The sequence below is a fragment of the Ixodes scapularis genome, unplaced genomic scaffold (assembly GCF_016920785.2).
Source record: "Ixodes scapularis isolate PalLabHiFi unplaced genomic scaffold, ASM1692078v2 PGA_scaffold13__105_contigs__length_92229423, whole genome shotgun sequence".
NCBI lineage: Eukaryota > Metazoa > Arthropoda > Arachnida > Ixodida > Ixodidae > Ixodes > Ixodes scapularis.
Window position 1 is genome coordinate 58028126 of NW_024609839.1, and position 27961 is coordinate 58056086.

The 27961-nt window shown below is 44.2% G+C and overlaps 1 protein-coding gene across 1 annotated transcript; it reads left to right on the forward strand.

Moving 5' to 3' along the window:
• Nucleotides 1–1810: 1810 nt before the first annotated feature.
• On the forward strand, nt 1811–27911 carry LOC8035153. The gene is made up of 10 exons (XM_029976050.4): nt 1811–2087; nt 5628–5841; nt 8298–8446; nt 9508–9625; nt 10279–10337; nt 10521–10637; nt 11621–11698; nt 20136–20205; nt 25648–25734; nt 27508–27911. Exons 1-10 carry the CDS (start codon nt 2022–2024, stop codon nt 27564–27566), a joined length of 1017 nt encoding a protein of 338 aa, XP_029831910.1. The 5' UTR covers nt 1811–2021; the 3' UTR covers nt 27567–27911.
• Nucleotides 27912–27961: the final 50 nt, after the last annotated feature.

Consider the following 27961-nt stretch of genomic DNA (forward strand, 5'->3'; position numbering starts at 1 on the left):
TTGCGTCTTATCGACCTTGCACAAGTGGCTGGCAGCCGCTTGGCCTGGCTGCCGTGTGATACACGGGCGTGTGCCTGTCGTGTGTAAAAACGCGTGGAGTGCCAAGAAAATCAAACATTGTGTCTAACAAACTACTGATTTCAAATTCCCCGACTTTTTCAAGTTTTTCCCTGACTATTCTGATCAAATTCCTTGAGTTTTTGAGTCGAAGGATGACATTTCGGCAATGTCATTCAGCATGGCCGTGCCGACGAGCAACCGCCATGCCGCTTTCACTAGTCGTCTTCCCTTATTTAGCCCATTTTTTTAATGATTCCCTGACTTTCCCAGATGATCCGAAATTCCCTGGGAGTTCAAGGCTTTCCAGGTTGGCAGATACCTTTTGAAATTTCGGCACGCGTTTGCGGGGTTTAGTGATCGGGAAGCTGCTTGAGAACAACATAACTATAAGAGAAGCTGGTACAGTACTGCTTACACGACTGTCGCCCCTTCACAGAAGGCACCCGGCAGGCGGCCGGGAGCCGCCGTCCCCCCGGAGTGACCGCCGTCGGTCTTTTTCACGTCACTACGGATCACATAGTGAAGTGGTCCGTAGTTAGCTCAGCACCGAGCAGTTCGGAGATTTCAACACTTCTCTCGCTGCTTCAAATGCGAATCTTGACGGTCGAGCTAAGAAAATTGCCCGGGCACGTCCGCCGTACCGTTAGAACTCCGCGTTCCAGTTACGTCCTACATACCTTTAGACTCCGCGTTCCGGATGGGTTCGACGTATCCTTCGACTCAGCGATTATGGAGGAGGTCCCGTGGTTAACGATTGCGGATATTTTAATTAAACTCGAACGACCGAGCGATGTCCGAGGTAGTGATCCGAGCCCGTACGAGAAGCACGGGACCGAATCTGGCTTACTCTGAATTAAATAAAAAAGAAAAGCCTCATTCCCTCCTACTTCACGTTATTCCTACGCGGGGAGCATACAAAACCCTGAAAAACCGAATTCCGCACACGAAATCCACACACTCCGATCAACGCCCACAACGCTTCCGACACGCACTGGGCGCTGCCATCTTATCATTGACGCCAGAGATTTGGTCTGGTTACGTCATAGATTTGGCCTGGTCACGTGTCTAGTGGTCAAAATTGTACAACATGGCGGCGGTCAATTGGGGGTCACTTTCAGCTGCCAGTTTATCACTCTAATGCCCTATACCTCGTTGGTCATTTCGCAGAAATATACAGAAACAAAATTGTGAAGCCGACTGTTAAACTCTGCGGCATCCTGGTAAATGGTAAACACTCAGAAAACGCAAAATATGTGGGCAGAATAACCGAACGAACACAACCTGCTGAACGCGTTGCCATTGAAAAACATGTAAACAAAACCCGAACCGGAAAAGATTTCTGCCCACTGTCATGGCGACCGGAAGTGCCCGGAATGCCATGTATAGTAAGGGTGCAGGCGAGCTGGTGGATATTAACCATGTTGAATATACCTGAGACTGGGGTAGAAAAACATAAAAGTCGAAGAAACAGAACGGGACAGGACGACGTCTCAAAAAGACGTCGTCCTGTCCCGTTCTGTTCCCGAAGGAGCTATATAGTGCTCTAGTAGACACTAGCGCCAGCTGAGCCTCTAGCGTTTATTGTAAAAACCGTAATAACTCAATAGCCGCGTACTAATATAATATAAAACGAAATAGTGTATCTCGTACATGTCTTACACTCGTCATGCCTGTTAACAATCGAAAAAAAAAATTGTTCGTCATCATTTTGCTATTTTGTCTGCCTCTCCACAGAGCCTCTGCCTCTCTCGCCTCTCTGAAGCGAGCCGCCAAGTTGAGCTGCAGCACACAATTCCAGCGGCAACATTGTGCAGCATATGTATGTGTTTTTATTTTCGCTTTTGTTTTTGTGTTTACCGGGAATCGCGATCAAACAAGCGGAGTGAGGAACCAACCCCGGACAGTTGTATCAAATGGATATGCTTCGTTCATAACAGCAATGTTTGCAGCGCAAACGCGCGATGCCTCGCATTGATTTTCTGCCCGCTTATGACACTCCCGGTGGCTACACCAGAAGATACCGAGGGGTATGTCTGCTGTTACTCCATATTTGAAGAAACTTAGGGCGGTCGAGCTCTGATCTTATCTCGCTGTCAAAATGTGTTTGTGCGGTTCATGGCAAGTTATCATAATGTTGTCAGCTTACTGTCTAGCTCAAGGAGAGAAAAATAAGTCGCATCAAGGTTACAAAGCCGCGCGCGAGCGCCCGCTAAAAAATAAAATCAAAACAACTTTTCTAAAGTGAAAGTTTGTTGTGAAGTCGAGTTACACCCAGTTGGCAAGCTTTCCTTCCCAGTCATTCCGCCGCCCATCTACTTTAGAGGGTTAAATTCTTGTGTCTGTCTACACAGGGAGAAGCATCATGCAAGCCATTGCGACGCAATCCCATAATTTTGTTCGCTTTTGCTGAAAACGCGCCGCCGCCACGTGACGCGAAGAGCCTCGGCCAAAGTAGTGTCGCATGCATTTCCGGTCGCTTCAAACCTAGCAGAATGTGGACGTTCAAAACAATTCATATATATATATATATATATATATATATATATATATATATATATATATATATATATATATATATATATTTTTTTTTTTTTTTTTAAGGAGTTTGCTATGATTCCGAATCCTTCCGCGATAAACAGGAGGGTCGTCAGTTGGGTATAAAAGAGTTAATCACAATTACGTCTGGAACTACCATAGGTAAACTTACCATATTCCTCAGGCCCCAAAGCTGGACGGGGGAGGGGGCTTGCGTGCGGGGTGCGGTGCGGTGCGGTGCGGGGTGGTATTGTGTAGTGAGACTTGAAGACTAAATTTGGGTAACAAATCCCACCTTTTTATTATTTTCTATACACCGTGCACATATTTTTTCCCCTGCAATTCGCATACTGTTTGGCATGCACATCTGATACATTTAGTTGGAATGCATACTGTTTGGCGTACGCACATATTAATTTTTCTAGATACTAGGTCCATAGTACTGTCCACATGTCATACACAAATTCTTACTGTTGTGATCCTTTTGTTTAACCACATCTTTTATCTATTCGTGGTTTGGGGGAGCCGAAGCGGGACAAAGCACCGTCCTACAAGCAGACTGGTGGGACAGCAAACCCACAGCCGGAAAGCGGGACCTGTCTCGCCTAAATTTGGATGTCTGGTCACTTAAACCATAGGCACTGATGACTTGAGAAGTGGCATGTCATGTGAGATTGTGGCATACAGTAAAACCTCGTTATAGCAAAGTTGAGGGAGTGGTCGTAATTATTTCGTTATAACCATTAGTTTGTTATAGCCAATGTCCATTTCTTCACTATTAGCAAGCAAGGGGAATTACGATTGCTTTGTTATATCCATTAGTTTGTTATATCCCATTTTGTTATAACGAGGTTTTACTGTATTACTCGACGTGTACATTAGCAACCCGATGTAGCTTCGCGTCCCTGTGTGTTCGGTAATAGCGGAAGCAATAATATCGCTTAGTAAGTTGTGAAACAGAATTATTTAATAAACGAATAAAAAGCTTCCAACTCGCTAAATTTTCTTCCTAAGTAAGTCGTTGCAGTATGAACCATGCATGAACATATTCTTTCGAGCCAAATAGTCCTGCATTTCAGCACTGCACACCTTGAATTCAGTGAATGTGCTTGCAAAGTATGCTACGGTCTGCGGACTTGAGGTGCCCCAATCCTGCTGTCCGCATTGCTGACCTGCGGAGCAGTCAGCATATTTATTGAATGAGGGCTGTCCTTAGAATTTGTAAACTCGTGAACATATCTGAAAAATTTTCAGTAATATATCTCAGTTGAAAGTCGGTCTGGCTGGATCTGCATTATGGAACTGGTTCTGGATCCAGCTGGATTCAGTTTCATATCCAGTGGGATATCCAGCCTTGACTAGTTTGATAATCCAGCTTGGGCTGGACTGATTCTTACCTGGATGCATAGAGCTCTTTTTCTCATCTCGGGAATAGAATTGTTTGTCAATCATGGGGCAAAGCCCCCAGTCTGCCATCTTACCGCTCCCACACTGATGAGATGGTACACTTTATCTGGCTGCCAACATACAGCTCTGCAGTGCATGATACGCCACACTGATTGGTGCTGGTAACATTGTGGCTTCGTTTTGGCTATGGGGTGGGCTGCTCGAAGCAATACTTTATAGATAGATGTCTGTCTGCAAAAGCGCAGTCACAAAAAGGTAGATGTCATACCCATATGCAGTTCTGCATAGGTAATCACTTTTGCATGATGTTTGTAACACTCCAGAATTAACAGTCTTACCGCGTTGGGTAAATTGACCCTTCACAGTGCATGTTCTCCAGCTGGGTTCCTGTACTCTGCTTCAGACTAAGTCAGAGCGCAGCCGACGCAAGGATCCTACAGAGCCGTGGTTCGTCATAGCGCTCGTCATCTTTGTGTGTCTGCTATCGCTAACTACACCCATCACACAAAGAGAAGAGTGCCGGATTAATGCATGCTCGCTCCGCGTGGTTGGCTTAGCCAGCGATAGCCGATGTGCTAAGACGACGAGCACCGCAACAGACCGCTTTTAATGCCACTCGTTTGGCTCCGTCGGCCCGTAGCATCGGCTGCGGTAGGACTTGGCGTGAAATGAAGTATAGGAAGTTCCGTAAAGTATCCTTGCAGTTCTCTAAACCCCCGAATTCCCTCGGCCGCCCCCGCCCCCAGCTAAGGTATTTCCCAGCTCAAGGAGTTTCATAGAAGATCCGCTTCATTCACTGATGCATAACCGTGTGCAGAAACACTCCGTAGTATCTGCATCATTGTTTCCAAAAGATGCTTCTGCACTGCTCTGCTTCAACGCTGAGATGGGTAAGGGTTCCTCGGTTATCAGTCTAGAGGGACAGGCATTCCTCGATATCTAGAAGAGACCCCTATTCCACAGTGTAGAACCAGCGTCGCCGTATCTTAACCTTTTATTGACAAGGTATACTAAAATAGCTTAAAACATTTATTTTTTAAGATATGAATGTTAAACAAGATCAAGTAGAAGAATGGAGCTAAAATAAAAAAAAGAAATATTTTAAGGTAACCTTGCAAGTTATAGCTTCATTGCCTGTGGGCAACACCAGGTAAAAGTGTGAATGTGGCTTCTTTGCATAGCCTATGAATCACCATAAAATTTTATTAATACTTCACGCGCATTATGATAGCCCCAAGTAAAACTGCCGCCTATCGTAAAGTAGCAGTGGCAAGAGAAAAACACTTATCCATTTTCGCACAAAATTTTGGTAAAACGTCATTCTCGGTCGCCCCGTATTTGCACTCCAAACTTTGTTTTTTCTTGTCAACTACTTATGTTTTCTCTATATAGCACCGCGGTTTTGATCTCAAATATTGTTGCCAGACTACCAGATTGAAAAAGTTTGATGAAACCAAACCTATTGAACACAAAAAAATTACTCTGTGGTTTGTTGTCTGGAGACAACTCTCATCAACAAACGGTTAAAAACAGACCGACCCCTTACTGCATAAATTTTCGCAGCATACCGTTTTCGTGCGCGCACACCGTTGATCTCATTGTTTCCACGCCTCATCCGTCCGCAGTCGCTGATCATCGTGAAGTACACGTGGCACGAGCTATGGCTGCTGTTCTTTTCCGTCCTCAACGTCCTGGTCCAAGTCGGCGTCGGCATCCCGCTGCTTGTCGCCTCTGCAGACATCACACTCTCGTTGCCGGTCAACGGCACCGACTTCGACCATCCGTCCGACTACCCGTTCCAGCCGTTCGCCTTTGATGTCGTCGTGCTCTCCGTCGTGGGTCAGTGGCTGCGGTTCCTCCGAACCGGCGGCGAGAGAAGCTCCTCGGCCATTGTGCCGTCAGACGGGTCACGCTCGAGCCGCATTCACGCTGCTCAAACGTCGCGCAAAAGATGCGCTGTCCTCTGCAGACGCGATGTCAAGATTATGTACGGACACGCCAGAAGCATGTTCGAAAGTATGTATGCTTGCTTCAGGCATATCTAAAGACAGTTTTCGTATGACCGACGTGACAGGACTGTCCTACGAGGAAAGAACACACTTCAGACGGCCTCTGCAGACCGTCTTTTGTATGACATGATGGCAACGTGACCGTCACTTTAGAGTTGCCAAGGTCTGCGCAAGGGTTCTCCCTGTGGGAGGGTGCACCGTAAGCGTAGCGCCTAGAACGCGGCTCTGACCGGTAAGTCCGGTGTCCTTACTGCCCGTGCGTCTAGAGTGGTCCTGAAACTACAACAAACCAAGTGGTGGGAAATTGCTGCATCTTGGTCCTGGCAGTTGGCCGTAGATATCCCTCGGAAAACGACGGGCCGATGCCAGTGTCGCCGACCTCGCGGCGTCCCGATTCCTGGTTGCAAAAGCTCTCGCGGACCGTGGAGCCGAGAGCAAACCACAATGGAAAGGGTTCTGCCGCGCCCGTGTCCGCTGCTGTCATCATTGTTGTCACACGGTGGTGGTGATGAGGATGATGATGTGGAAGTCGAGGGACCGAAGTGAGAATGTGGTAGGCACGCCGGTTGGAGACGTGCTCCTGGCACCATGTTGGAAGAGAGACCAACCCTTTGAGAGAAACCGGAATGGGTTGAGAATAGTGTTGGAGGTAATGTGTCACAAGTAATGGCATTAACGCGTTACAAGTAACAATGTTACCGTTGACGGATTATAAGTCACAATGGTACCGGTAATGCGTTACAAGTAACAATGTTACCGTTGACGGATTATAAGTCACTATGTTACCGGTAATGCATTACAAGCAACAATGTTACCTGTAACGCGTTACCAGTAATTTGTTACAAGTAACGGCATTACCGGTAATGCACTACTTTTTTTTGGCCACGTGACATACTCGTTACGACATTTTCAAAACAGTGATGGGTGACGTACACTTGCATTACTTATTTCGGGTGACAAAGTTAAGTTTCCGAAAACTTAAAAACAAATTACACTTCTAGTTTTTTTTGTGTGTTTATAGGTGCTGCCAAGTTATGTGAATTTTCTAGCTTTTCTGTTTTCTGCGTTTTTTCTTGCGAGTGTTTAAGTGAAACCATAAAAAGGATGAAATAATTATGTTCGCTTTCCGCGTGAAGATACTGTTTTTTGAAATATGGCTCTTATGCATACCTGTAATTTGTGCCGAAAAAGGATGGTAAAACATGCTTATTTGTAACTAAAACGAGTAACATGCATTACTTTTTATCGGTAATGGTGATGCATTCTTTTTATTTTGAGATAACATAAGGTGGAAACGCGTCCCTTTTATTTGCGAGTAACATATTTCGTTACTTTTCCTTTGGTAACGCCTGCAACACTGGTTGATAACTTCCACTCTACTTTGTAGATCTCAAAAGTACATGTAATTTACGCTTGTCTGTCATTCCTGTTGTATGTTTTTTGCACTTGTCTTGCATGCTTTTTTTTTTTTTTTTACATATTGAGTCGATAACAATTAGCCCGTCTTTCGACCCTTCTGCATGTACTTTACCTTGCGCATAGAAAAATTCCTCATATTTCGCTTTGTGCACATCTCGAAAAAGCACCTTTACCCTACTTTAGAAATGTACTGAGTGCAGCAAACTCCACACAAACGAGCGATTTCCAACTTTTCTTTTTTTTTTTTTAAAATTGAAACGCCGTCAAGTGTTGGGGTGGAAAATGCTTTTTCTAGGTTAAAAGGGGGGAAAACCTACACTGCATTCGTGCTATCTGCATATGCATATCTACCTGGTGTATAGTTTACTTGAGGCACATATCATGCAGTGCTCTTTTTCTCTTTACTCGAAGTATGGAATCTACTGGTTACTCTCTTCTTTACCCAGTACTGAATACACATATTCTAAGGCCACAATCACATTGCCAATATATTGTATGAAAGATAGCCTGCAGAAACTGTCCGAGACGTGTTTCCTGTACGATGGTCCTGTTGCATTTGTCATCCAGAAACGGTCTGCAGACGTGTTCGAGGCAGACATGTGTCGAACACACTCCGAACACGCCAGAGACTTGTCCGCACAGAATTCTGTCACAGTGTCTGCCGCGAACACAGCGTCTTTTGTATGATGTGTTGAGCAGTGTGACAGAAGCTTTAAGTTTCTTTGCATGTTACCATGTTCCTGGAGGTCGGTTTTTGCACATATATGGAAGCAGACCAAAAACGAGTGCAAAATCCCCTTAAAAGTAAGATTTTTGTTTCTGTGTTTAACATTTCTTTGCCCTCTCCATTTACTGCTGCTCTCCCAGTGTTTGGTGCCTGGTTTGCCGTGTCTGGCGTTCTGCTTGAGCACGAGTACGAGATTGTGCTGCACCTGGCCTGCATGGGCCTGGCCTCCGTGTACGCCACCATAGAATACTTCGTATGCGGCTTTGGACGCGAGGACCGCCTCGTACTGGTGAGCTCTCTCTCGGGGGAAGAAAAGAAAAACTCGGGTCTTTGGGAGTGCTAGGAAGACAATGTTTGTGCACGATGTCATTGTTGGTTGATCCCCGGCTTGCCCCAAGCGGCCATTGGCAGCGAGATTTGCCGCAGAGCGGCGGACGTGTCTGTTTTTGGCGCCGCTGTGTCACGCTCTCTGTGAGACGCTGCAAGACGTGCTGCCGACGACGCCGACGCAAAGTAGGTGTCGCCGTGTGGATTTACTGGCGACGATGTTTGGGGGTGGAGAAACGCATGTCTTGTCTCCTGGTTGGTATTGGTTAAGCAGAGTCAAAGAGCCGAGTTTGCCTCTCAGGGTTGCTTCCCACGGTTGGGTTTGACAGTGAGTGACTGCGTAATGTCCAGATGTGCTGTACTAGGAGAGTTTGGCATTCCTTTGAACAAGCCGATAGTCAAGCAACCGCAGCTGGGAGTTTAGCAACCAGGAAACAGTATCCTTCCTCCGCCATCTTGGGTTATTGAATTTCGCGCAGTTTTACTCTCTGGGAAACTAGCCAAGCCAGAGCCTGGCAACCCCGATGGCTATAATTTCTGGCCTGGTACCTAGAGCAAGGCAAGAACAGCTGTGAGCCATTTTTTTTTCCTTTGTGTCAGCTTTGTGCGCCACGACTCTCGGAGGCCACGTCTAGTGAAACGCAGTTCTGGGCCCACCTCAAAAATGACGCTAGAGTGTGTTCTTGTCTTAAGAGATCGCAACAACTCTGTCATAAGCGAACGCAAGTGCGCGAACCAGCTTTTAGATCCACTGTGGCTACTTTATGCGGAACGCAAGTTTGTCTGCTTCTTTCGCAGGGTTTGTGGTGACGTCAGAACACCAAGCTCCGATTGGCTCCAATTGAAGGATAACTGGGTAGACTTCAAGGCAGCTTGCTTTGAGGTCTACCCACCGTCCTTTGATCGGGGCCAATCAGAGCTCGGCATTCTGACTTCACCACAACCCCTGCAAAACAAGCAGACAAACTTGTGCTCTGCATAGCACATTGACGCATTCTGAACTCGATGGCCCTCATTTTTCAGAGCCGAGCAATGCTGGCGTTGGCTTTGACCAGCGTATCGGCCGTCCTCGCCGCCAGATCGGTCCTGCATCCGACTTGGACCGAATTCGTGCTCGTCGGCGTCTCGGAGGGAATGATCAGTTGAGCGAGCTTCCCCATACTCTGCTGACCTCTTGCCCGTACCTACAGGGCTTATTTGAGTGCCGTGCGGGCGTAAAAAAAATGCAGAAATAAGTCAGTGGACTGAATGCGGTAAACCTTTTTACGATGGTGTCTTTTAGGTGGTGCATTTTGTACTCGAATTTCAAGAGTGTGGGTTTTGGGAAAAAAAATTTCATCCTAAATATTAGTTTCTTTTTCTATGCACACTGGAGGAAAATGGCCAAAGCCGTCTGGTCGACGCTGCTACTTGCAGACGGCACAACACAAAGCAAGAATGTGAAACTTTGGAATAAATACTGAAAGTCAGAACCAGTAGATCGAGCGTGAGTGACAACATGGTAAAAACACAATTTTTGTTTTAGGCTTAAATTTTTTTTCTTGAAACCCACACTCGTGAAATTTGTGTAGGATAAATGCAGCGCCTACACACAGTTTTGTCAAAAAGTTTGAACGCTCTGGTTCCATTGGTTTATTTATGCATGTTTTTGTGGCACCCAGATAATGACACTTTGAATGCCCCTGTAGTAGCTTGGGACAGACATCTGATTGCATTCTCTGCAATCCAAACTCCTAATACAAGCTTTCACACGTTTAATGTTTTTTTGTTGTCTTTTTTTTTTTTTTTTTTCAGTCATGTACAAGAAATTTTGCAAGTTCCTCATGCTTTTGAAGCTGGAATTCGTGGCTATTGTGAGTTGTGCAGACTACATTTTTTTACTCTAGATTTATCGAATTCCCGGGCGGTGTTTTTGTCATACCACGGAACCGCGCAGGCGGGAGTGGGTCTTAAAACAAACTACTGGCTACCGATCGGAGAGTATGTCGTTGAGCATATTCGCCGAGGCTAATCTGTTTTTCTGTGTTGCTTGGCAGGCCATCTTTGCCATTTTGATTCTCAACACTGGCGTCCACAGTTCGCCCAGCAAGTTTGTTTTTGTTGGCGTCATTCTCTTGTACGGCCTGGTGCTGTGGACCGTCGGATCTTTGGCGGTGAGGATCTTTTGCTGGCTGCTTTGCATGGTTGGCTTCTGGACTGAGATTAGGAAAGATTTTCTTCTACTACGTTCCCTCTTAAGAGCGAACAAAGTCAGAGCTCCGTGCACGAGCCCCACGCTTTGATCATAGCTGCCGCGCGCATGCATTCACGCAGCGCAGGTGCCGTTTATAAGTGTCTCTTCCCGTGGCTGCCATCTTGAATAGGCACAAAACGGTTTTTAATTTATTGTAAAAAATCTAGAAATATATCTTAAGAACTAACTTTGATAATATATTTCTTCTCTTCTTGGGGATTCTAACGCAAGCTGTTGTAGTCCTAGGTTTATTATTTAATTAGATAATGAACGAGTACACGTTGCCACATGATCCTTATTTTTCCCCTCCAGTATTAATGTGAAGAGGGTGATAATCTTACGACGCATACCCAGTATTATAACAAAAAAGTGAACAAGAACTTTTTATAAAAAAATTAGTTTCAAATAATGTTTTAAAAAGTACAAAGTCATTAGTACCACAGAGCGTTCCATTTTTTTTTAAACACTTCAAAACAATCTTTATGATAATACTGAGTATGTGGTGTAAAATCATCACCCTTATAACATTAATCATGAAAAAAAAATAGAAACGTATGGCACTCTAAACTCATTAATCATCTAAATAATGAGTAAATATGCCACCTATGGCTTTAATGGCTAGCCTTAAAATTCCCACGAGCACGGGCTTTATGTTAGCAAGGGTACTTTTGAGTGCATGTTTTTATGTTTATTTTAACAAATGGAAAACTGTATTGAAGCCATTCAAAATGACCGTTAAAGAACAGATTCACATTTGAAGTTTCTGCTTCGTTTGCACTTCAAGCGGAACAAAGCGTAGCCCCTTTCATTTTAATATTTTTTTCTGGTAACCTAATTCATTTCAATCTGCACCTCTTTAAAAGATGACGCAAAACCTTTCCACGTGTCACGCTTGCGTTGCAGGTTAGGAAAGAGCGCCCCTGGCTCGCCTTCACCTACGTAGCTCTCAGCATGGTGGCGCCGTTGTTTCTACCCATCGAGGTAAGTGTTCCTTTGCATACATCATGTGCAACCTTGGTCAGTGTTAAGTCACTAGGTCAGCCTCTTGTGGCCTTGAGACTTTTACCTTTCTCCTTGCTCTCGTAGAGTGCTAAATTCCTCCTGCGTGAATCCTCGGTTTAAAGGCCTGTTCACTCACTTGCGTTTTGCTTACAACCGAATTCTTGCAATCTCTTACGACGAGAGAACACGCTGACACTATCTATCGGTGACCCTGGAACTGCATTTCACTGCAGTGAAGGTGCTGCAGTATTTGCAAGATAAAATTTACATACTATCAATGAAAAATGGTCCTTTATAACATTGTCAAAAATTTTTCAAGCCCCCCCTCCCCCCCCCCCCCCCCCCTAAAAAAAACAATATATAGGAAATGTACGGAAATTGCGAGAGTTTGCAACGGCCCAATAGATGGCGCCAGGTGTTCCCTCGCGAGAGGCCACGAAAGGTTTTGGCGCGCTCGGTCGTGGGAAGTTGTGAGTGTGCAAACCGGCCTTCAGTCTTTGTCGGTTCTGGGACGGAGAACAGAGAACCAGTTTTGCTCGCGTGTGCTAGATAGGGATGCCGCAAACTTTTTTCGAATCGAAGTTTCGATGATCGAATCAAGCGGTTCGAACGATTCGAAAGATTTCGATTTTTCGAATTGTCTACATCGTAAAATTCGACGGAAGTCGAATTTTCGAACTTGCTAAGCTAAGAAGTTCGACGCTTTTCGAACCGTCGAACTTATTACACTAAAAAAATTCTATCTTTTTCGAACTTTCAAACTTATTGCGCTGCAAAGTTCGATGCTTGTCGAACTTTCGAACTTGACTGACCAAAAAATTCGATGAATTTCGAACTTTCGAACTTATTTATCAAGGGAATTCGAAAAGTTTCGAACTTTCGAATCCTGAAAAATCAGAAGTTCGACGAACTTCAAACTTTTAGGGTAAAAGTTCGACGTTCGTCGAACTTCGAAAGACCGGCGGACTGTTTCATTTAAATTCAAGTAGTGAGGTACGTTCGTAATTTTTTTTTTCTTCTCGAACTTTTACACGCGGTGCTGCGTTCCTTACGAAAGACAATGCCGTTCGTTTCAATGTTCTGGCATGCTTAGTTTTAAAGAAATAAATTCCCGAAGGGGCGAGGAAGAACGACGGGTTTTTGACGATTATCGTTTGTGCCAGATTTGAAGCGCGCTGTAGCCGAAGCTATTTATGGTAGAGATATTATACTTCTTTAAGAATGATCTATGTATAGCCTAGGTAAGTGCCGTCTTAAGATGTGATTATTGTTATTCAACGTGAGTTTTGAAGAAATGTTCAAACATGTATCTACATGCAATTATGCCCTAAACTTGATATTTATTTTCGTCTAAGTTGTTTGAGGTATCGCATTTAAATTAACACCACGGACAGTACATATCATCGCCATCTGCAGAATACAAAATAATGTATTTATTGTTTTTTTCACGTAATTAACTCATGGGAGAAGATTTCTAATAGTGTTCAAGTTCAGCACGTCATTAAAAGAAAACATTTTTTTTTTCGCTTCACGTTCCTGTGAAGTATTTCTTTTAGCCCGTACACATTTTGGTAAAAGAAACTTGTTTCGAAGTTCTGAACCTCTGAATATGCAAGAATACAACACTTCCGGTGAATTCTTGATAGTTTTTTTTTTTTTTTTTTTCAGCTTTTTATCTCCGCACTTATATTTTTTTTTTTTTTTTTACTATTGGCACAGGTATTTAGGTTGAAAAGACATAGCTTTGAACTTCCGAACCACTAAGCATGTGACGAGTAGTGCCTTCTGACAACGAGTTTCTAACAATGACCATCTACGCAATCTTCTATGCAGTAAAGAGCGACAGTAGCTATACATATGCATAAATAATTTCAGATTAAAATTAGCTCGACCACGCCCTCTTTCCCCGTATTGTTTTCTTTAACAGTCCGAAATATCTGGAAGGGGGGAAGGAAACCGAAGCCCCCCCCCCCCCCCCCCCCCCCCCCCCGCTACCCTCTTTCCCCCGTTTTTCCTATTCCGACGCCACTTGTATGGTAAAACGCTCCTCGACCTCGAGTTGCGTCGGCTTTTTGCGAGGCGATTGCTCCGTTCCTGAAAATAAACCTCCAGAACAATTACAAACTTAACTTACTATATGCCAGCGTCATTCGGGCGGCGTCCGATCGGATTACTACCAGCGTGCAGGGGGTGGCGAGGTAGTTTGCCAGGTCGCTACAAGGTTTTTCTGGGCCTCAACCAACTACTCGCCCCTGGCCGTTTCGAACTGGATGAGTCTCGTAAAACAGTCTGTTCGTGTGATCACTACTGCGTGATGCAGGTTAAAGATCCCCCCCCCCCCCGGGCTGGCGGTCACAATTACTGATCTATGGTCACACGTCACTCTGCACTGCCAAATATTCCAGCACCATCCGGGACACTCGTCGTCTCATTTAATTGCCTGACCAACTTCGCAGAATCTAGATATCACACCCTAACTTTTCTAAACTTGATTTTGTGAAAACCATTGAGTCGTGAAAACGTTATTTGAAACAAAATGTTGAGGAACTTGAAAACCGGACTTCGAACTTTGAAAACTTGAACTAAAAAAGAATTTAAAATCTTCGTTTTTTTTTTTGTTTTTTTCGAATTTAGCGTTAAAAGAGAATCGAATCCTGCGAACTTTTCGAACTTTATGCAGAAAGAAATTCGAAATCTTCGAATTGTTCGAACGTCATGTCTACAAAAATTCGAAGCGTTCGAAGTTTTTGAATTTTATATCCAAAGAATTTCGAAATCTTCGAATTTATCGAACCTGAAGTAAAAAAATATTGAAATATTCGAATCCGAAATTTTAGAAACCGTGAAAGCTGCGAACTTTTCGAATTCGAAACTCCACTGAGATCGAAAGTTGCGAATGTTTCGAATTCGAACCTGGGTCGGTACGAAAATATCGAAATTTTTCGAAATCGAACCTCAGTTCGCTTCGCAAATATCGAAACCTTTCGAAATCGAACCTGGGGTGGTTCGCGACATCCCTAGTGCTAGAGCCACCGAACGATCTACGTCTAAAGTTGTTGGTAGTCCGTTCCCCGATTCTCCCGTGGGCGCCACAATCTTGGCACTTTGTGCAGAGCGAACTCAATAGGCAATCATTGCGATTCGAAAGTGTGACCTTACGAGTTTCATATGCTGTGTACAAAAGCTCGGGTGCCATCATTTTGCTTCGTTGCAGGCTGGTTTAACGTTGCTGGAGGACGGAAAACTGTTTCTTGACATTTAAAATCAATGTTCGTAATACTGGCAACCATGCAGTGATGTAGTCAAGGGGGAAACGTTGCTTGTGGTTGTGTTCCGTCTTTGGCGCCCATACGAAGCATTGTGCTACGGCGAGAATTCATCTCACAAGTGCTCGCAAACTGATCACTCTTCATCTCTGGAAGCTTTCGCCCTAGATCACAACACTTCCGAGGTTCCGGTTCGAACGTGTAGGAACGCCGCCACCAGCCATAATTGCCGAGGTTCGCGGAAGGCAGTCAAACAAAGGAGAAAATAAATGTAAAGCGACTTTCTTATTTGTTCATCGTAGAAGCAACGGAGAGGGGATTGTTCTGGCACCACTGATACTTCGTTTTGTCGCAAGATTTATAAAAATTGGTTTCAAATAAGTGGGGCAACAACTTTTCGACTTTGACCCATTACCATGTTTTCTAAACTATAGCCCACCGGCTATACATGTTCAAAAAGCCAAATTTTGTGTGGTGCTGACTATCTATAGGTGCGGACTATACAGTATGTTTTTCAAGGTCGTTCGTTACGACAAGACGTCGTGGGTCTGTTGAATGACGGTTTATGTTAACAATGATTTCTGTCGGATACAAGCTTCTTTGTGCGCTAATACAGCAGGCATTTCTTAAAGGGGCACTGACACTCCAAAGGTCGTATCCTTTTTAGTTGTCTTAAAACGATGCAAGTTGTAGTCATACGTAAAACCCGTTTATAACGAACCCATGTACAGCGAATTATTGTCTATATCGAACTCACGAAAAATTTAAATAAAACTGCACATAAAAAGTATGTTTTATATCGAACAACATATCGGCTATATCGAACATTTTCCCCCCGGGAAGGCTTCCAAAAACGCGCGAAAAAGCATCTTCTAGCCTGTCCCTTCCCCCAAAAAAGAAGTAGGAAAGAAAGAAAATTCCGAAAGCTCAAGTTGCGAACAAAATTGGGCGAAGAGAAGCGATGCAGAAAGGGAGAAAGCTAAAAAAAAAAAACATTCTGCACGCACGCGCAAAAAAAAATTTTCATCCCAAAGCGTTTGCCCACGAAGGGAAGCCATTCAGAAGGGCAGAAAAATTTAAGAAAAAAAGATCTGCACGCATGCCAAAAACAAAAATAGCGCGTTGTTACAAGGCGGAAGTGAAGAGATGAGAAAGAAAGAGAGGCTTTCGCCTTACAAGGAACTCATTGTGGAAGTTCATAATGTTTTTTTGCTATATCGAACCACTTGCTATATCGAACTGATCGTAGCGTTTCCTTGTGTTCGTTATAAACAGGTTTGACTGTAGACACGTAAAAAAAAAACGCATCGCGAAAAAAAAATTTTTTTGCGCGCGAGCGCGCCTTTTTATTTTTGCCGTTTATATCTCCTGCGCTCACCTCCTTACTTCTTTAGATCGGTGACGTCAAAAATCAGGAAATTTAGAAGCAATGTAGGCGACATTTCTATAACATTCAATAATGGCAATGTAAAACATGTTTTTTAATGCAATAGCAAAATACCAATTTTTGAAATACCAAAAATCAGATTTCGGTGTGATGTCGCTTCCTGGATTTGTATCCTCCCTCGGAAAACTTGGCGGCGCTCAAGCAGAGGATTACTGGCGAGTCGGGGAACAAACTGTTTTTTTCTTGCGCCGGCTTCTATCCCGCCTGCTCACCTCCTCCTCGCTTCGGGTCGCTGTGGCAACGGTGCTTTGCTTCATAGCGGGGAGCGGAGGTCTGAAAAAAAAGTCGAGTCGCAGGAGACCGCAAAATATGACTCACTGCACTGGCGCGGATCGCACGGGAACTTCAAATTCGGCATCTGGAAATTGTTTTAGAGTGCAGCTCTTAGGCGCCCGTTTCCGGCTTGAGCGGCGTCTGCGTCGGCGTAACCGCACGGTGCAGTATGGGAAATGTCCGATAATGCACCGTGCGAGCCCCTTCCTGGGGTCACAGGACCTCGGGAGAGGGGGGGGGGGGGGGGGGGCACGTGACCCCCCCTCCCCGAGGTCACGTGACCCCCCCCCCCCGATGACGTCATTTTCACTGATGACGGCATCCGCATCGTCATCGTCATCATCACTGATGACGTCATCAGTGACTTCACTGATGTCACCGGCATCCGCATCATCATCATCACTGATGACGTCACCAACATCCGCATCGTCATCGTCATCATCACTGGTGACGTCATCAGTGACGTCACTAATGACGTCATCGTCATTCGCATCGTCATCGTCACTGATGACATCATCGGCATTGTCATCGTCATGTGACCCCCAGGTCACGTGACTCCTCGAGGTCACGTGAACCCCTCCCCCACTACCCTTCCCTCCTCCTCAAGAGCTGCGCTCTAATTCGGCTTTACAGGGATTTGTAAACGGCTTTCACTTTTTTTAATTCAGAAATACTGAATTCCCAAGTTTCGAATTTTGAGAGTAATGATCCCGGCATCGTTTTCAATTGTTACGGGTAATAAAAAAAAAGACGATTTTGATGTGTCAGTGCCCCTTTAAGGTGTGCCGTGTATGAGAATTTTATGGGCAAACTATCCACCGAACGTGAGCTATCTAAGGAAAATCTTATTTTTGAGCCTAAATTTGCCCCTGCAGATTATACACTGGTTCCGGATTATATTCTGAAAAATGTGGCACAGATGCCGTATTTTCCGAACTATAGTCCTTGGACTATAGACCTTTTCACCCTCCGCCGCATGGGCGCTGCCATCTTGGAATCACGTGATGGGGCCGCCATTAGGTTGCTTCAACTTGTTGCTCCGCTCTCCCGTCCGCGCCTTGGCGGATGCGTTGAATTCGTGTTTTTCGCCGCGTTTCACCGCGTCTCTTGCAAGTTGCCTTACTCCGCAAAGTGTCTTCCGATGCTTATACGTACCATGCAATTGCATTGCATCATTATGCGCGCCACTCCTGTTGTTGATTTGGTTACACGTTTTGAATATTTTTTTACCGTCGGCGTGCGGGATACGTGTGAAAAGGTTTTAAATGAGAACTGAGGTTTGGTTACTAATAAGGGCCGAACATTTGCAATAGGAAACCCAATGTTCTTGTATATATGAGTGCGCATTGGCGTCAAGAAAGGAAATAAAAACACTCAGCGTAATTAGCCACATGTTTTTCCTCAAAACATGGTGTTTTGTAGTTACAACAGATCGAAAACAGTTTCTTTTGATTACACTAGGGAACTTGTGGACAAGACGCGGGAACAAACATTTAGCTTGAATTATTCTTTATGCTAGAAATAATGGCACCTTAACATTAGGCAACTTGTTTGTTCGCAATATCACACCTATATCTGTTTTACATTCTTAATCCCGTGTGTGATGTAAGCATTCGCTTTATCGGTTTATTTAGGAATTCCACGGAATTGTATATCGTGCTTTGTCCCGTGTTCATAGTCTTTCAGTTACTTGAGTCATTTTTTTTAATATAACCATGCAGTTTCAACTAATTTATTTCAACACAAATATTTGAACTTCCCGCGTAAGAAACTGTCACAGACAGCTTGATAGTGCCTATGATTCACAAAGTCCTACGCCGAAAAGAATCGTTTTGCATGAAAATCACCCGAGTGCAGCCGGTTGCCGACGGCGAATAGGGATTTACTTTCAGCAGCTGGCGACGTCAAAATGTGCAAAGCGCATCGCTTCAAATCAGTGAACAGCTTTCTACACAGGTCCATTGAGTGGCGCCTGGCATTCGACTTGAGCCAAGCTTATCGGAGATCATTTATTTTGCGCTCTTCAATTTTATTCGGCAAATTTTACGGAAGATGAATATCAAACATTATTTGAAGTCTGGCATTCACTTATCTTACGATTCTCATACCTTGAGAACGTCGTAAGCAAATGTTCATATAACAAAAAGTTTATTTCATAAGGCCAATATTTTGAAATTCTGTAAATGAGTACTTTAGTTAAAGAAATTTTCCAGTCAGCCTAGGCTGGTCTATCAATATATGTCTCAAGCGCTTAATTTCTTGAAATAAAACAGGCCGAGACGATATCACATTTTTATATTGTCTACGTGATTATATGAAACTTTTCTAGTCATTATAAAAGACGTTTCGAGTCTCGAAGTTAGAAAAGGTTGGTGTACGGAAACCAAACATCGAACAGTAAACTTGTCAGTTCATGTGTTCTTGGTGATTCAGCAGATTGTTAATCATGTTGTCGACCAGCTTTTTCGCTAAGCACTCATGCAATATAGTCTGTTGCAATATAAGATGATCAGTTCGATATCTGACTTGAGCGCGAGCTATCTATCTTCCGCACCGCTCGGTGCACGAACAGCCAAAGCACGGCGGCAGGCAACGAGCGCACACTGCAGGCGGAGCTTGTCCTGCTCTTTTTCTTTTCTTAAAATTAGTGTCCCCGGGTACGGATGTGGACAATGGTGCTCCTCCATGTGCATCAGCACAGTTGTTTCACCGCCGAACCTGGCCGAAATTAACGATGGACGGAATCAGACGCATATAGTGTTCGTAAAAAAAGATCGCAATTTAGGCTCGAAACCACTTCGTGGCTTGCCAAGTGGCTCAATTCTATTGTTTCATTCGCTGTGTTCTACTGGAAAGAAATTCATATCGCAAAATTAATCGAAAGTGACATGAAACAGCATCACAATCGCGTGCACGTTGAAACCGAAACCGACCAAATTGAAGCAACCCAATGGCGGCGAGTGCGCCAGCGCCCTCTACCCGCCGGTCAGGCAACTACTGAAATGAAAAGGTCTATACATCTGTAAACGTTGAAATTTTACCTGATGCGGACTATCTACCGGTGCAGACTATGCAAGGATTTGTCTAGATCGTTCACTCTGATAAGATGTGAAGGTTTTTATTAATAACACAGTATATTAATATTGATTTATGTATGATACAAGCTTCTTTGTGAGCCAATACAGCAGGCATTTGTCAAGGTGTGCTGTGTATTATAATTTTTTTGTTCGGACTAGGCACTAAGTGCGGGTACTACGGTATGCACTAAGTGCGGACTGTGCACAGCGTGCAAACTATCTAAGCAAAATCTTTTATTTTGATCTTAAATTTTTTTGTGTGGACTATGCACCGGGTGCAAACTATAGTTCAGAAAGTATGGTAGTTGTTCTTCAAGGATGAGCTTCAAGCATGTGTTTCATTTTAATTGCAGATGACTGCGCGGTTTCCGCTGGACCATCAAATGCATACTCGAGATTCTCCACTGGTTCACTGGGGAGCAGGTAACCTTTGGAAACAGTCTTTTACTTTTAAAAAGGCTGTGACTCGTAACATTTAACTTACCACGGGAAAACTGCCCATACATTAAGAGTCCCAGTACCCTTTTTTTTTTTTTTTTAAACATTTGCTTTTAAAATTTGTTGGAGTATATAAAAATGTAGCACAATAAATGCTCTTTTTAATTATACAAGTATGAAACGGGAGTCTACCATATTTATTCGAAAGTAGGTCGACCTTTTTATGAACAATGCCTGCCCGTGTATTTTTCTGCAGCGCTCAAGAAGATCCAATCATTGCAATTCATGGAAGAGGCCTGACGAATGAAGAGGCACCGATAACGTCGAAATGCAGAAATGAGATCTGTGTTTTTTTTTATTCCAAACGTTATCTCTGTTTTGTTATTTGCCGGCTGCTTTCATGAGTCCTAATGATTGGTTTCTTTGGGTTCTGTGGGTAAGTATACACAGGTCTGCTCATAAAAAGGTGAACCTATTTTGAAATAAATGCAGGAATAAATTATGCATAATCTAATTTCTGAAACCGAAATATTGCGGTCACCACAACAAGCGTGAGAAAGATATACACAGATATCTCGGTAAAAAATGACAGCTAAAAAGTTTCAAAATATACAAAATGTGCCAAATTAGAAAACAAGACTGGCTGCGAATTGCAGTGCTCCAGATAAATGCTGAAGTTCTACCATGTAGTCTCAACCATTGTGGCATGCTGCACGCCTTTCAGTGAAGCAGTTTTTAGGTGGGGTAAAACACAGGTAAATGTAGCACGAGTTGCAGAAGACATTTGTCCTAGCTGTGCTCAATTTCGCACTCCTCGTAACACATTCTGCAGTTGTGCCGCTTCTTTATTACTTCGGGAGGCTCGTGATGCAGTTGTTCAGTATGTGCAGTGCTCATCACGTCTATGACGCGCTGGTCTTTCCGTTCAAAACATAATGCATTTTGATCCCATAGCCACCGACCATCACCTCTTTTTGCCTTTTTCTCCCATCCGAGACCTTTCAACTCGGATGGGAATCCCCCACAACCATTTTGTATAGACACCATGTTTGCATAGCCAAGCTCTACTTCCTCCAAGCGCCATCTCCTCGGTTGCATGTTTGTTTACGATAAACTGACATATCATGAGGGAAAAGTATAACCAAACAGAAGCTGGAACTAGATTGTTTATTCTAATCACCACATGCATTGACAACAAGCACAACTCGACCAGACTTGCATCCGAGACCAGCAAAGAACATGAAAACCAAAACAAGCCTTACCGATGCACAGTCGTTTATGTTCCGGGCTGATATGACAAATCATTGCTGTCAGAACTAAAATATGGTGGTTCGACATCATCTTCCTCCAACTCACTTGTGGTAGCGTCATCAACGAAATTGACCGTAGATGCACCCGAACTATGAGACTTAGAAGGCTTTCAAGGAGGCGTACTGCGCAAAGTTTACTCTTCCTCGGTTGCGCATTTGATTACGATAAATCGCCATCTTTTGGGGAAAAAAAAGATTGCGATGGCTTAGCTCGGCTATGCCAGGATATACGTAGCGTGAGCTTATGCGCACAAAATGAGAAGCGCTATCAAGCGGCTCCGGTACAGCGTCAGACTTGGCTACTGCGCAACGGAGGCTCACAGCTGGGCACGCGGCATTGCCAGTGCGTCTGCCGTGGCTATGATGTCACTCCTCTGGATTGCGCAGACCGGCGGGGCGCACGCGGTGGCAGTGGAGCACGCGGCGGCGGCGGCTCCGGTGTGCCAGCTGTGCGCCGTGTGACGAAACTTCTCCTCGCGCATGCGGAGACCGACGATGCGCGTGCGGCGGCGGCAGCTCTGGCATACCAGCTGTAGGATGTATGAGGTGTGATCAAAAAGTTCCGGGACTGATTTTGTAGCGTAAAAAGAGAGGTCAGCACCGTGATGCGCGCAGCAGTCGAAGGAAGGGACCTTACTGTGTCATTATGCTCTGTGAACATTTGGAAGTGTGTTACACGAGTGTGTTTGATTACATGCACGAGCATAATGGCGATCCCTGGTTGACTGCAAACAAATGCGAGACCGAACAGGAATTTTATGTCAAACTCGGCAACTATAAAGCAGAGATCTTTGAAAGGATTTAGAAGTCTTATGTGAAAAAAACAGTAAGTTGTGCGATGTGTATTAAGTGGCACTCCTGCCTCAAGAATGCAGAATATCACTGAAGTGAAGAAGTCAGATGAGGTCGCTCTACCGCTCTTCGTCTTCCAGCAATGTTCTGCCGTTCCTGATGCCCGAGTGCCCCTTCAAACACTTTGCTAAATTCACTGCTTTTTGACTCAACCCTACGGTATCATTTCAAAGGTCTGTGTTTTATATTTGCCGAGTTTGACGCAGCATGTATGTTCGCTCTCGCTCTGGTTTGCAGTATATTGTAAAATTGCCCTTGTGCCCGAGCACGTGGTTACAAAAACTCGTATAATGCAGCTTCATATGTTCACAGAGTGACGCCTTTTGGTATACAGAGACACGAAGGTGCCTTCCTTCGACAGCTGCACGCGCATCACTGTGCTGCCCTTTCTTTTTACGCTACAAAATCAGTCCCGGAACTTTTTGATCACACCTCGTATATTTCGCAAAAGCAAAGCGAGAAACATACTCCGCCCGAAACTTTGTGCCTGCAAGGTCGCTTTCCCTTATGAAGGATGGATCCAGCTTGGCCCACGTGACCGCATCCTTGCCAATACAGAGTTGGCGGTGCAAGGAAAAGGAACAGTTTGAAAATTGTCTGGGAAAGCATTTCTTGCTGCACTGTTTCTCGTGACACGTCCACGTGAAAGACTTACACCCGACTCTTTTTGTGCTGCCAGGGGCAATGTGTCAGTCCATCTAGGGTCGTATACATATGATAGAGGGCTCAGCTAGGAGTTCAGCTTGCCATTGTTATTCTTGGTTGTTCTATTAGCCCCGAGAAGTTCGCGTGGCGCCCCCTTACGGCAAACCGGGGTGACGTCACGGCGAGGAGAGAATTTTTCCCCGACTCGGCCCGCTCGCCCTGTGGAGGCTGTGACGACGCTAGCTGACGGCGCGCTCGTTTCTATTTAATTTTTTTTTGCGTGTTTTTCGTAGGAAGTGTAAATTTTTGTATGAGCCTTTATTGAGGTATGGCCTGTAGCTACAGGCGAAACTTCAACCAACATTTTAAGCATGGTTGACAGGGCAGGCAACGCATGAATCACAGCTGGTATATGAAAATAAAGAAATATGGCCATAATTGCAGGAGCATCACTATAGATTTACATTTTGCACAATAAATGCTGCTGATGATCTGAATGAATTGGCAGGATATGCATATTTTTTTTGTATCTCTGTTTTTAAACAAGATCGCCGAAGCAGAAAAGCTGCATGCTGCTCGAGCAACATGTTAAATACAGTCTGGGCCATCAAGAAAAAATCACAAGTAAGACAGCCCAAGTGCAGGGGCAAAGTAAAAAAAAACAAAAACAAGGAACATTTATTATATACAGTGCTTGCATTTGACCTTTGCTGGATTCGGATAGTACTTCAATGGACTACACGGGTGGTATCTGTGGACTTGTTTATATCAACCCTCAAGTAATGTATAACAAACATAAGCGAAGGTGTCTAGCTCGTTATTAGCCCCTTAAGCCCTAAAATTGAGATTTTACTTATATCGAATTGTCCTGAAGCTAAAATACCAGAAGCTTTTCTCACGCAGACTGTCGCCCTTCACAGCTTCTAAATTTTCTGCTGCTAGTGCTGCATCTACCATTGGACAGACGTTCGAATGCTTGCTTTTACTCCTGCTTTCCTCTGTTGTCAGAGAGTCCAGCTGTTGGGTGTTTGGAGGCTGAGGAAGCTTTTGGGGACCTGCAGCAGTGTCTGTTTTAATTGGAAATGACAATTCAGACTAAACGGTGTATTTTTGGAATAGGCTGTAATTAAGAATGTCAGGAAAAAGTATAAACATTCCATATTACGGCACTATTGCCGTGCATAGTTTGGCAGTTCAATACATATCATACAGACAACGGGGGGCAATTCGGACGTTTTTGCTGCTACCATACAAGCTAATTTCCAGTAATTGTGCAGCTTCTAAGAAATATGCCTGCATACGTGTATAAACTATATAATTAATTCACGAAGAAGCTACCTTTATGTAAAACAACCCTGTTCCACGAGCACTTAAAAAAAACATCTGCGAACCAGCGCATGCAGAGTGGCACCGCAGAGTCAGGGTCGCGAGCTAATTTGCCGACCACCCAAAGGCCCATGATATAAATGCCACTTCAAATGCCTTGAAAGCGGGATGTAATACGTATTAAATCATGAACCTGCAAGGAACAGAATTTCAGCGTCTGAAACGCTTGCGCCATCGCTTCACCGACCTCTCGCAAGATTGCCTTGCGTCGTGTGGACGGACGGGGAGGTTCATCGGCGGAATTGCCTCCGCCGATAGTTTCGGGATTTGTAACGCAATTTTAAAGGTAAAAGGGACAAGCAGGCTTATAAAATGTACGGAAGCACGCCAATATCGGCCTAACTCAACGTCTTGCACATCAGGTAAACGAAGTGCAGCTCCTCGAAGAGTTTGCGGCACACAACGCCAAACCAGGAAACCGGTGCTGGGAGGCGAGCCGATGCGAGATCGCGGAGCGGGGTACTCGCCCTGACGTCACGGTACACCTCACCCAATCAGGGCGCGGCGACGGCAGCGACGCTTGTGCTCGCTCTCGGGGCTAATAGTGCATTTCGCACCATTCATGTCCGAGCGTGGCAGATGCTACAATCTAACAGAGCCGATTAAGCTGCGCCAAAAAGTGCATAGTCGCAGCGCTCGACTTCTCTTGCGCTTGGTCATCATTGGCTGCTAAAAAAAATCGCACTCCGGGAAAAAAAAGTTTGGAGTCATGAGGTATTCGTTGCGTTTGCTGGTGATAGCAGCCGCACAAATACAAAGACGACCATGGCAATGCACTTTTGGCACTGCTTGAGTAGCTGCACTGGATTGTAAGCATTGTCTGCTCTCGGACTTCATGTGAAACAGAGTATAGCTGTCCCAGTTTCTATGGGTTCATCTGGGATCTGTGCAAGAAGGCACTGTGGGAAAGCCCAGAAATTAGAATTGGTGATTCTGGTGAGCACCCTGGACAGATGTACTAACCTGACAAACTTTGGTATTGGTGAATTTCGAAATAATAATAGTGTGTACGTAAGTTCCCGGGCTCTTCAAGGTGAAAACAACTCTTCACACAATTACGATATATATCTTCACATGCTTTTAAAAATAAAGTACTGGTACTTTAGGTCATATGTTTGTCATGTGCAAGTTTTGCTCATGGCAGCTGCTGAGGAAAAATCTGAAGTAAAATGCTGGCATGTGGATGGCATTGCAGCTAGCAGTGTGGTGCTAGAGCTCTTACTTTGGCTTGCAGGTCTTTTCTGCGTCGTCATGAGAGTCTACCTTCACATTGAGCTGTTGCAAGTCTACAAGAACTTTGACCGCGGCCTCATCGACCAAGGTGATTTGATCTTGATCAATTCACCACTTTGTAACTTTTTTTTTCAAGCATTTCAAAAGCATTTCAAGCATTTCAAATTCAAGCGTTTCAAAAAGCATTTTTTGATTTGCATCGGAAAATGCTTTTTGTGTCTCGACGATTGATGATACAGTCCACAGCTTTTCACCACAGCAAGGAAAGAAGCGACAGCGATAGCTGTTTATTGCGCGGTTCCATATCACATGACCGAATAACGTTTTAGTGAACAGCTACGTTTTTTTAATAATGGGGGCGCGTGTTAACCTACCCCCCTGCGCTGCACTTACAGCGCTTCGTGGCAGCAGTCTGCAGTGGCTCATTACAAAAATGTTATTTTGGCCCACCTGTAAATGCCGTTTCGCAGCGGCCGACTATTTGCTAAAGTGTCATTCAGTGAAACGTCGGCGTTTGCTAAAACACCATTCGATCATCTGAGTACCTTCCTTATTTATTACAGATAGTATAACACCCACTTTTATGCACATCCATTCTTTATTTACTCAATCGCACACATTGTGGTCACTGAAGCATGTAGGAGAGGAAACGCAGTGCACACGTGCGTTATTGTCCCTGCCTAAGAGTAAATTGAGACAGGTATCATTATTTGTCGACGTTTAGCGCACTCGAAAAACTGTCACTCAAGCATTCACACACCCAAAGAACACTCCTCTCACACAGCGCTCACTAACAACTTTGTATTGCGTGTTTTACTTCGGCTTCTACAGTCAAACCCGTTTATAACGAACAGCAGGAAACGCTACGATCAGTTCGATATAGCAAGTAGTTCGATGTAGCAAAAAACATTTACAACGAACTTCCACATGCGTTCGTTGTAAGGCGAGAGCTTCTCTTTCTTTCTCATCTCTTCACTTTCGACTTGTAACTCGGACTAAAAAAGTTTTTTTTCTTTCTTTTGTGCGTGCGTGCAGGGTTTGTTCTTATAGCTTATCTCCCCTCCTGATTCGCTTCTCTTCGTGGGAAAACGTCTTAAATTTAAAAGTTTTTTTTTTTTTTTCTGGGTATGCGTTTAGAGTATTTTTTAACTTCGTCCCATACTGAATTGCTTCTCCTCGCTCAATTTTGTTTGCAACTTGAGCTTTTGGAATTTTCTTTCTTTCCTACTTCTTTCTTGGGGGAAGGGCACGCTAGAAGACAATTGTTTGTGCGTTTTTGGAGGCCTTCCTGGGGGGAAAAAGTTCGATATAGCCAATATGTTGTTCGTTATAATATAAGTACTTTTTCCGTGCATTTTTATTTGAATGTTCCGTGAGTTCGATATCGACAATATCTCGCTGTACGTGGGTTCGTTCTAAACGGGTTTCACTGTACTTCTTCAGATTTTAGACGATTTGCAAATAGAAAAAGACGACATACGAGACAAACATGAACAACCAACTCGCCCAATCTCAAGTTCTTACAGGTATCATTACTAGCGGTAGGTTGCTTTGCACCTGATACCACGTACAAATGGAGTTCTACGGTGAGGAATGCGTGTAGCAGCATTCCCCACCAACTGTAGATATAGAAGACAGTGCCGCCTGACAAGAGCCAAGTGTGTGGGCTTTGTCTGTCATTCTGCCTGGCACAACACCAATGCCACAAATGCTCCTCAGAGGCCCCTATAACGGTTATCGCTGTACAAAATGAGTGGGGCAGTGCCTTTTTGAATGCTTTGAAGAGTGGGAAAATGAATGTGTCAATCTAGAAATTGCTAATTCTTTTCTCCACCCCCTTTTTTTTTTGACCTGAAACCAGCGTTTGTTCGCCTGCTGACTCCCGAAGCTACAGGACTACTCACAGGCAGGCGACACTAAGAAGATATTTTTTTGTTAAATGGTTTGGACACGTCTTTTACAACTGTCGATTGGCTAGCGGCCAAATGCTAGTTAGAAACCATTCTCGCTCGTGTCAAAGGTTGGGCGTTTTGCCCGACGAGCATTTGTGATTGCAGAGCTTATATATATCTATATATGTTTTTCTACTTTACTGTTGCCGAGGGTTCATATTTTTTAACACGGTGTCTACTTTATTAAATACTAGTAATACTTATTTGTATTGATTGCCACAACTGATAGTCATGAAATCGTTTGTCGTCCAATCCAATTTTCAGCTTTTTCTACTAGCATTGTTGCTCGCAAAATAAATTATTCCTACAAAGATTTGAGGTTTGTCTTTCATTTCAGCAGTTTCTTTCGAAGGTATGAGGCAT

What these genes read in the sequence shown, in the direction of transcription:
- LOC8035153 (XM_029976050.4), top strand. Translation starts at nt 2,022, where the DNA reads ATGCCTCGCATTGATTTTCTGCCCGCTTATGACACTCCCGGTGGCTAC. An exon ending in CGTCGTGCTCTCCGTCGTGG is followed by an intron (nt 5,842 to 8,297) that starts GTCAGTGGCTGC and finishes CTGCTCTCCCAG; the next exon opens with TGTTTGGTGCCTGGTTTGCC. An exon ending in GCGAGGACCGCCTCGTACTG is followed by an intron (nt 8,447 to 9,507) that starts GTGAGCTCTCTC and finishes CTCATTTTTCAG; the next exon opens with AGCCGAGCAATGCTGGCGTT.